This window comes from Chinchilla lanigera, unplaced genomic scaffold (assembly GCF_000276665.1).
Source record: "Chinchilla lanigera isolate Chin_1 unplaced genomic scaffold, ChiLan1.0 scaffold00049, whole genome shotgun sequence".
NCBI classification, from domain to species: domain Eukaryota; kingdom Metazoa; phylum Chordata; class Mammalia; order Rodentia; family Chinchillidae; genus Chinchilla; species Chinchilla lanigera.
Genome location: NW_004955450.1, coordinates 8,522,517 through 8,533,732, shown reverse-complemented (window position 1 = coordinate 8,533,732; position 11,216 = coordinate 8,522,517). Strand labels below are relative to the sequence as shown.

Here is an 11,216-nt window from a genome sequence, read left to right as displayed (position 1 = left end):
CTCTATTTTTGACTATCCTTAGGCTGTAACTACTTGTTAGATCTTTCTTGCTTATCTCTGTCTTCCTGAGAAACCACTTTGAAGATACCACCATATATTACAGCAGCCATTGATATTTTCCTACTAATCTGTCCATAACTCTGTAATGTTTGTATTGTTCCTATGCTATTTCATAAATGGATGTATGTTTACTATGTGTTACTTACAACAACCTTGAGAATAGTCAATGAATACTCAATTGGTCACTCATATATAGCTCTATTTATTTTCTTTAGAAACCACTTTGAAGATACCAAAGTATAGTACAGCAACCATTGATAATAACCTACCACTTTTGTCTGTAACTCTATTATTTGTCTATTTGTTTTCCTGAGAAACTGTCTTATAAATAACAATATGTAGAACAACAACCATTGATAATTTCCTACCACTTTGTCTGTAACTTGGTAAGCCCCCCTATTACTATGTTATCCTTCTTTTACTCTTTAAAATTAAAAAAAAAAATCATTCAACTTCAAAAAAAAAAAACTTTACTTGCACTTGGAGACAGTCTCAGAATGTAGGTCCCAAGCACATCTGCCCACATCTGCATGCTGTGCTACCCATCCATCCCACCTGTTACTGGAAAGAGGTAGAAGCAGCAGGGGTGAGCAGGTGGCCTCTATCTGCTTGAACACCTAAGGCAAAGGGGGCTCCATACTGGGCCTCTCTCCCACCCCTCCCCACACAAGACAGTTCCTACCCTGTCATCCCAAAGAAGCTGGGAACACAACCGTTCTGGCCTGGCCCCCTTCCTGTCTACCAGGTCTCTGGGTGCAGGTGTAATGAGTGCTATTAGCGGTCAGGGCACAGGACAGCTGGGACACAGGCAGCACCTCAGCCCTGTATACCTGCCCTGGTCCTACCTTTTTGCTCAAGTTCAGTGGTGTTCATTACAACCTATCCAATAGGAATAGAATTCAAGTCATGGGTGTGATTTTTCATTTTCTAGTAGGCCCATTTTGCAAAGTTAACAGAAGGTAGATGAAAATAATACTTTTATTTAACCCAACATAACCAAAGTATTATCATTTTAGCCTTTCTTTCAGTATGAAATGTTATTGATGAGCTATTTTACAGTGTTTTTTACATCCCCAGTCCCGGGAATCTGGTGTGTTTTCACATCAAGAGTACATCTCAGCTTGAACCAGCCACGTTTCAAGCGCCCGTGGCCATGCGTGGCTCATGGCCACCATATTAGATAGTGTAGATGTAGAAGATGCGTGAAAGTCTGTATGTGATTGCAGTTATCATTCTGCTAATCTTACCTTTGTGGTTAACATTTTGTTATATTCTCATCTAGTCATCTATGTATATTGTTTTTGCACAGCTGAAGTCATGTTGCTTATGTAACTTTTTATCCTCTTGTTGCTTGCTGCTTCCTAAATCAAGGTATTCATGACTGCATCATCTCTCATGATAATATCACAGACCATCCCATCACTCTGGTGTGTCATAAGCTTCTTAGCTGATGCCCAAATGTGGGACTGCTATAGTTTTATAATATTACAAATAATACTGAGATGAATATTTTGTGTTCCTTGTACTCTTAAGGCTTTGACGTAAGTCTCTCTAGCGCTTTAGCCATTTTTAACAAAATGCAATATCATCAGATCTGTAATATCATCAGTCAAACAATAACCAACAAGTGATTTCTGACTGAGAGTCGACACACCTTAGATGTTTGCCATGCACCTTTGATCCCCGGCTCTGTACCTAGGACAGACCACCACTTTCCATGCAAGAGCTGCTCCATTTATAAAATAAACTGATTGTATTAGGTGTTTTTCAATGGTCTTTCCAACTCTAACCTTCAGTAGTGTTTTGCCCTCACCCTTACATCTAATCAATTAACCCGTCAAGCTAATCATTATAAGTCATTATAAGCAAGTCATGCCAAAGCTTCTACCTACACATTTTAAAATCCATCCACTCGCCTCAGCCCCTGCTCACGGTGCCTTTGAAGCTACAGTCATCACTTATCTAAACTGTGATGGGGGTATCCCATGCAGAGAGGGGAGTTCCTAAAATGAACATCAAAGTCTGAAATCAAAAATAAGGTTAAATGAAGGGTGGATTAAAGCTTGCAGCTGGCGCAGAAGACATGCTCAGTAAGTATTTGCTTCATTTGAATTGGAGTGCAGCCTCTAGAGCACACACACACACGCACACACACACACACACACACACACCTGCTTCTCAAAGCTGTAAGGAGTTTACAGTGTAGCCCTGGACTTGTGAATGACCATGGCCTCACCAGCCTACCCCAAACACCGGGTGCTACAGGAAGACAACAACTCCACGGCTCCCCTAAATGGCTGACAGTCTAGAGGGGGAGATCAGAACTCCTGGATACGAAACAAACATGCCTTGGGTGGTGGATTCAGTGGAAAAACCAGATGGAGAAGAGAACAATTATCCAAGCAAATCAGACAAGCCTGCTGTTGAGGAAAAGGCTTAAGGAAATTTGTTCTACCATTTCCTTTGTGAACCAAGGAGTTAGGGCAGCCTGGGAAGGCAAAAGTACTTCATCTCTAGAAAATCTCGAGCTCTGGTCTGTGCTCTGTGATCTCAATCCAATCATGAAACTGTGCTGGGTGTGGTGGCACACACCTGTAATCCTAGCTCTCGGGAGGCTGAGGCAGGAGAATCGTTGTGAGATTGAGACCAGCCTGGACTACAAAGTGAGTTCAAGACCAGCCTGAACTGCATAGTGAGACCCTGTCTCAAAAAGACAAAAAAAAAAATCATGAAACTGCTTTTTAATCTCAGTATCCTCATCAGTAAAGTAAAGCTAGAGTAACGGTAACCTTGCCCAAAACCCCACCACCTCCTAGAATGAGTTGTTGTGAGGTTGAATCCAACAATTACAGCTTGGGAAACATATAACAGGATGATCTAAATAGCTACATAGACACCCCAAAAAATGTGTTGTTTTTTTTTTTGTTTTTTTTTTGGTACTGGGAATCAAACTCAGGACCTTACGCTTGCCAGGCAGGCACTTATACCACTGAACTATATCCCCGGCTGTGTATCTTAAAAATCTAGTCCTCAAAGAGAATTTTCAATAGTCATAACAACATTTGTATTAATGTTATAACTTAAAGACAGTTTATGTGCATTTATTTTTCCCCCCCAAATCCATGTAGTAGGTATAATCGTTTCCTCTTCTGATACCTGAGAATACTAAGATGGGGAGAGCCTCGGAAACTCGTTTAAGTTTACACTGCAGGGAGGCCATAAGTAAATAAAGGCTGAATCCTTGCTTCTAGCCTTTCCCTTCCTCTGTGCTGCCTTTCTATTAAAACCTTATCACCAAAGCATTAACATTATCAATATACACATTAATAACGCTTGTTATATAAGTTTCTCTTTGATCAAGAACACTAGACATCGGGCTGGGGATTTAGCTCAGCGGCAAAAGCACCTGCCTGGCAAGCGCAAGGTCGTGAGTTCGGTTCCTGGTACCGGAGAAAAACCACAAACCAAAAAAAAAAAAAAAAGAACACTAGACATCAAAATAGAAATTCTAGGGGGAAATGTCTGACATGCAAGAACAGCAAGCTCCTTCCTCCTATGAAAGAACCGCGGCTGTTCCCCATCTGATTTACATCTGGCGCCATGCAGCAGGAAATATTTAAGTTGACAAATAGTATATTTACAACTGCAACGGATATTTGGCAGTTAGTTTTCAACAATTGTTGCAAGTGTGATTTATTTGCGATTATAAAAGGGCATTACTGTGTGAATATGACTCCTGAAATTAGCTTCAGTTTAGCAAGGGGCCTTGACAGCTTGACCCCTTAATATCCTTGTAATGATGTCATTTACATTCAATGCTTACTCAACTCACTCCCTGCGAGATCCGTTTGAGAGGCGTCCACTCTAAGGAGATGTATTATGTGCTTTAACATACAGAGTTGGCGAATGGGGCACTCGGCCTTTGAAGAGGAAAAAATATTTAATCAAGTCTTCATGGAAATGCATTCATTTCCAACTTCCTACAGTGAAAATGCATTACTGCTAATTACAGCATACTCCAGAAATACATCCTTCATGTTTTCTCCGCAAGACATTTCCATGGCGTGGGTTATATGGGACAAGAAGATATTCTGATCCTCTTCGACTTTAGCTTTGAATTTGACTGGAGAATTGGTACAGGATCAGCACAGGATGTAAGCAGGGTGACCTGGGAGCTAGCTGAGCAGAACTGGAATCCAATCGCAGCACCACCACTTCCTGTGTGGACTTGGGCACCTTGCTGACTTGTTTCTTTATCTGTAATGTGGATTTTTTTAGGTTAATAAAAGATCCAAGATGTTTGTGAAGCTCCTGGTGCACTGTAGGTACTTGATACACGAGAGCCAGTCGTGGTTTGTTGCTTGTTTAACATTCAGCTGTTTTAAAACTCTGGAACGCAGCCCTGGCCTCACTGGGCCAACCCAGCCTGTCTTTTCTTTCTGCTTCAGTAGTACTTTGTCCCCTCCCGTTGTTACGTTACGTGCTACATTATATTATAACTAATTGAATATGTATCTGTCTTTGCCTTCTTCTTGGCGGGACTCCGGCCTGTTCACTCTGAGCCTCCCGTGCCTACCACAGTGATATCTATACCTTCAGTATGCAACTGAGGATAATTCCAGGGATGCTGGTAGATTCCGTGTGAGGGTGGAAATCTAAAGTGGATCTGTCTTAGGAGAAGGAAGAAGTAGCAGATGACCTATGCTTATCACTGGCCAGTTTAAGACAGAATAAATCCTTTGAATGGAATTAACGGACATTACTCAGTTATCTAGTAGTTGAGGGTTATCTATAACTAATGTGTCTATTTTTCGAAGCATTTTCATCGCACTGTAGTACTCTAATAATCGTGTGATGCCTCTAAGATAATGTGTTATCATCCATTACCAGCTGAGGGTAGAGTGACGTTGTTTGTGGGGTGGGAAACTGGTATTCCTGCACCTTGCAGTTCAGTGGTACAGCTATGCCTTACAGGCTGACCGTCAGCTTCCCTTTAGTCTCATGCTGACAGCCCCAGAAAGACCCACACTGCTTTTTCTAAAATCAAGACAAACTACCCTTTGCTCATATTTCTCACTCCTTCCGCCTCAGATTCAGTCCCTCTTTACTCCTTTCTTCTCCATTCTCCCACCCTCTGAAGCTTGCACTGTGTCTCATTTCCTCAGTAGGAAAACACGGTACTACCCGTGAAATGGCAAACCACAGGCAGAGAAATCAAAGGCAACGTGAAGTTGTCAGGACTAGTCACCTCTATATCTTCTCATTTCTGTAACTTCTCATAGAACCTCGAGTCTTCTGAGTAGAATCAGCCTCCATCCCTCAGGGGAATGATGAAGCAAAAACATCCTTAGGTCCCATGGCCCCCGGTCTGGTTTGGTGTAGTCTGCCTCGGGCTGGAGGAGGCTTTCTTCTTCCTCCTGCGTCTAATGCCGCCCTCACCTGTCTGCCTCTTGCTTCAATCAGGTATGGGCAACGGGCCTCAGCCTCTCCTACAGTGATCAGCTGGCTCTCACTCAGCTCACCCTCTACCTGACAAATGGCCACCTGGATTGCAGTCTGAGCACCCTTGAAGTGCCCCGCTTTGTCCCAAAGAAAGAAACAAAAGCCAAGCGCCACAGCGCCCTGTCAGTGCCGGTAAGCAGCAGATAATTTGTGAATGTTCTTGTGTTCGGTGACACTCCGAGGCCACGTGCAGCGCTCTTTCTGCACGTCAGGCTCGTTGCGTTAGAGAGAAAAGAACAAACAGGCAGATCACTGAACTGCCCTGAGATGGGTTTGGTGACATGAATGCCTTGGTCAGAGGAAAGGGGACAGGGCGTCCAGAAAGAGGAAGCAGTTGTGGAACTGTGAATCACGGGCTTCTGTTTGAGTGAACCTCTTGGTCCTCTGCTCGTTTACCTGGATAGCCGCTGCTTCAGTGACCAGCTCTTTCAGACACACTCCATATTTACACCCAGTCTCTTTTTTGAGCTTCAGACTCCTAGATCCAATATTCTACAGAACTCCTCTGCTTAGAGTACTCAGGGTCAGACTATCCAGCATTGCACTGCCATTTCTCTTGCCCCTGTACTTCCCCTGGGTGGGTCAGCTGGAGACTGGGTTAAGGCACCCGTAGCTCCACATGCACCCTGCAACCAGACATGTTGATTCCAGCTGCTAAAATGCCTCCGCTCAGAGCCCTCCTGTCCCACCATGAAGATACTGCCCTAGTTTCTGCTTTCACTGTCTCACACTAGTTATAACAGCTGCTTGTTAAGGTTCCCTGCCTCATTTCTCCTCGTAGTCTGGACACACTCTTCCATCAAGGCAGCAAGGGCAAAATCAAATCTAAGCAAATCTAAGATCCTACTTAGGGTCTTTTAATGACCTTTAGGAAAATCCCAGCTTCCCCGCTTGGTTAAGAAAACCCTCATGATCTGCCTCTGCCCTTCCCAACACTGGCCCCATCACAAGCTTGATTAGTGCTTCTAAGCTTTAACCAAGCTCAGCACCTAGGTAACAAAGGGCAGGTCTCTGTGGAAAGAGTCAGTTCTTGATGGAACAAGCTGAGTGGGTCATGGAGAAAAGGAATGATGATCAAGAGGACCTAACGGCCCTCGGTAGAAGAGTAGATTGGGGCTCTCTGGCTACAGTTGCCCTAATAGCTGCCAAAGGGCCTCGTGCCCCTTTTATAAATGAAGCTCCGTTTGAAATCCTAATATACTGAACCGGTAATAGAGGAATTCCGCCCCCTACACCGGTGTCCCGGGGATATTCTTTCAGAGCAGTGTCTCCTGCCTGTCTGCTGAGCCCCCTCAGGCCTAGGAGAGGCCTCTGGAGTTGGAGAACCCTGTTTGACTACCCAGGGTCACCATAGTCACCCTAGGGAGGCGTCTGATGTTGTAGGTGCTCAAGCAGTCTCCTCCTTTTCCTCCTCGGTCTAGCTGTGAGGACCCAGCCAGGCCCCTGCTCATGGGAATCCCTCAAACTCTGCCTATCAAGAAGATAAGCAAGCTGGTAATCTCAGCATTCTGGGAGGCTGAGGCAGAAAGACTGCCAGTGTGAACCCAGGCTGGACATTTGCCAACTTAGTGAGACCCTGTCAAAATACAAAATAAAAATGAGCTGGGATATAGACCAGTGGTAGAAGGATCCTGGATTTAATTTCCATTATCAGAGAGAAAGACAGACAGACAGACAAGGACTGACAGACAAAGGCACAGGTACATTTGGACCAGAGAGGGGAAATAGTTCTCCTTTAATTAGACCCAAGGACCTTACTAAAAATCTCCTCTGACCAATGCCACCTGTAGCCTCCATTTTCACCAAAGAGACCTGCAGGATGCTAGGTTCAGTGCTATGAGGAAAGATAGCATTGAAACTCAAGCCCTTCTGACTGGCAAGTCTCACCCCATGCCATTTCGAAAAGGAAGCTAGACGACAAGTTAGTATTCCACACAAGCCTTCCAAAGACAATTTGCTGCATGTAAGTGTGTAGCTTCAGAAAGCCGTGAGCAGAAATTGTACTTTGAATTAGAAGCACCCTCCCATTTCTGCCATCTTGCCTATAGGTTTCATTGCTAGCCACAGGCCACGTACAGGAATTCTCCTGTAGTCAAGAGAGTTAAGCACTTTCAGGAGCTGCCTACACACAAAAGAGACGCATTGTGATTTTCAGAACTTCAAAGTCTCTACAGTCACTGCGGAAAAGCTCGGCATGGTTTCTGGTGTGGAGTTCAAATTCAAAGTGCTTGGTTTTAAAGAGAGAAGTGGATGTCCCGATGCTGATGCTGCTGTGCTTGTGTGTGTGAGTGCCCCCGTGGGTGTGTACTCATGTGATAGGCTCTTTTTAAAAAAAAAAAAAAAAGTAGCTTGTACAGATGTATGCACAGTGCAATTCACAACCGAACTGAAGCCTCCTGAACAAGTGTGAACAGGCTACGTTGCTGTCAGGTTTATGATCTGACAGTTGACAGCCCCTTTGAAAAGTAAAGAAAAAGGACCACACGGATGAAACCGCTATGACAAAGACAGCGCACTCAGAACTAATACCCATAAAATGCGTCTATCCTTTTAATCATGTGCTGTACCGGGGAAAGCAGAAAACTGTTTTGGACTCTTAGAAGAACTCAAAATTGTTCCACGTCAGAAACAGGTATCTAAGAAGCTTTTAGACCTGGTTAGGACCGGCGTATGGGCTTTCCATCCACTCTCCTCCACAAACAGCCACTTGACAGTGTAAACAAGGTCTGTTTTAGAAATAAAAAAGAAATCGCCTTTTAAAAACTTTTACATTATATCAGAAGTGGCATAAACTGTCATCCTTTGCTATCCGTTTTCACTCCTTCCCTCTTTGTCTAAAGCCCGCGAACCACACGTGGTGAATGACCGAAAGGAAACATCTTTGCTAACATCTTAAAACAGCCCAAGTCGTTTATATGCATTTTAACAGCGCATGATCTATAATGAATGATTAAGTAAAACCTTTTGTGTTAAATTATGATGTTAATAATGATTCTGTCTCCTGTAATTTATTATGAATTCTCAAATGCTTCGGGTTTGATTTTGATAGAATGCAACAACAACAGAGTTTATGTGATGACTTTATTTTTAGAACTCCTTCTTTGAAGGCGCATATTTCCCCACTACTGCTGCTACTGTAATTATGCACAAAACCAATCACTCATTAGAGTTAGGATACATTATCTCCTAGACAGATGAGGCTAAATAAGCAACACATTAATAATTCAGAGAGCAGTTCATTATGCCTGTGGATGCCTGCTTCGTAACTGAAATAAGAACCTCATCAGCCTCTGCCAACCCTTAAACAATAGTTCTGTGTTATTGCAGCCACATTCCAGTTTACGCTTGTTAAACTGCTACTTGGATTATTTTATCAAACATTCATTTATTTGTGGTCCCTTACTGCCGAGAACAGATTTTGGAAGCTCCTTTTTTTAAGTTAATGATTTGAGCAATGGGTGTTATTAATTCTCAGAATATTATAAACATGATTAATTTTCAGGCAGAGATTTATTACACAAGGATTTCAACTTTGTCAACTGAAATGCATCACTGTCAAAACAAGTATCATGGTGAAAACAGAATATGTTCCACACTTCAAGTGCTGGTGCTTGGAACTAAATCAATTTAAACTGTAGCTGAAGCAAAATTATATTCTCCAGTGAAAAGGAGTATTTGGAGCTTCCTTTATTTAGCTTGAAGCATTCTTGTCAGATTGTGATTTAGAAAGGTAGTTTAATAAGCCTAGACTTCTTCTGGTAATGGTTTCTTCTGCTTCCCCTAGTTTTCATAAAGAAGGGCTAACTTCTGAAATTCCCACGCATTGCAGATGTGACCGGTGGGAATTTGGAGTCAGGGATCAGGAATTCTGATGGTCTCTCTGGCCTCAGTTTCCTTATTTGTACAATACGGGAGAGGCACATGACGCCCAGGTCTCTTGAGTGGTTAGATTTTATGGGACCATAGAGTGGGCTTCCGTACTAGGTACAGCCAGGCAGCATCCTATGCTGTGCGGACATCTGTGAGGGAACACAGCCTTCTCTGCAAAGTCCTGGGTTTTTGTAAATATTTGTAGAAAGGGGTGATGCTGCGATGACAGGTCATATCCTAAGTATTCACCAGGCGTCACTTTGGTTATATCCATTAATACTTTCACAGGAATCAACTGGACACAAATTTAGCAGTTATTTACTCAACACCTATTTCTGCCAGGCTCCCCACAAGGCACAGAGGGTGCAAAGAGCTTCGAGTTTATCAAAGGGCACGTGTAGGGCAGCAGACAACTCTGCTGTGTAAGTTAACATTATATATATTGGGCCTTATTTCATATCAGGTACTTTTATTAAGTGCTTTACATGAATGTTTTTTGCAATCTTTTCACGATATGTTGACTTTAGGCAGGTAGTATTATTATGTTCGATTTTAGATCTTAACTGAGGTTAAGAGATGCTAAAGATCAGTCAGCAGACAAATGGTGAAATCAAGGTTTAACTTGTCAAAGGTGAAAGTCTGTGTGTTTAATCTGCCATGCACTGGCTGAGACTCTGGGATCAGACTCAGCGGAGTTTAAGCTTATCTCTGAGGGAGTCTAGCCAACGCCTCCAGAAAATTATTTTTCCCCCCTGCCAGTGTGATGCTATTTCCAGTTATGCTGTCCTCTGCTGGCTTCTCATCCATTCTGAGCTGGGCCAAGACTCAGTAGCACTGGATGGGTTGAAGGAGTCTTGGATTTTATTTATTTGTTTATTTTTATCTTTTTTGAGACAGGGTCTCGCTATGCAGTTCAGGCTGGCCTTGAGCTCACTTTGTAGCCCAGGCTGGTCTCAAACTCACAGCGATCCTCCTGCCTCAGCCTCCCGAGTGCTGGGATTACAGGCGTGCGCCACCATGCCTGGCGGAGTCTTGAATTTTAAAAAGGGAAGATGAATGGACATGGCACAGCTTCCCTGGATAGGATACATTTCCAAATAAATGAGTATGGAAAGATAATATTACTTATACCATGAACCATATGGAAAAAGCTGACTATTTTTTTTATAAATAAACAATCTGTGCACTAAAATTATGCATGAAATATAAATTTCAGTTCTCATCTTCACAGTCACATTTAATGGCATTCTTAGTTAAGTTCTTGAGGTATGCAGTAAATTTACATGGCCCAAAAGGCAGGTCCTTTTGCTGGATGACAAGTCCTTCCCATTGCTTCACACCCCCAACAAAGACAGCCACCGCGTCCTGTGTCTGCGCATGCTCTCAGAGCACCTTTCTGCACAGACAAATGAATAAAACACACAGAAGGTTCCCCTCTGCTCCTGTCCCCAAAATGCAGCCTGTAATACACGCAGCTCTTCCGAGGCTCACTGTTTCTCTTTGCAGAGTTTTCTGTACCAGTTCATTAAGATCATTCCCATTTCTTCTTAACAGCAACATACCCCACTGCAGGTGTATGCTATAATTTACCTTTCCTTTGTAGGTAGATTTTGAGGGGTTTTTTATATTACAAACAGTACTATAGTGAATTAATTTGATATATATCATTCTGTATACATTTTGTATTATATGTATATTTGTATTATTGTATTGTATATATCATTGTATTGAATATACAATGTTATTGTATATACAATATATTATTGTATTGTATATATTGTATT

At 42.7% G+C, this 11,216-nt stretch overlaps 1 protein-coding gene across 2 annotated transcripts in view; it reads left to right on the top strand.

The window, feature by feature from the left end:
* The window catches only part of Iqch (IQ motif containing H), a 198,621-nt gene that overhangs the window by 161,078 nt on the left and 26,327 nt on the right, over positions 1-11,216 (top strand). For both annotated transcript variants that reach the window (XM_013518930.1, XM_013518931.1), the window contains exon 18: positions 5,524-5,694. In XM_013518930.1, coding sequence (XP_013374384.1) covers positions 5,524-5,694 — 171 coding nt within the window. The remainder of the gene's footprint in view (positions 1-5,523; positions 5,695-11,216) is intronic.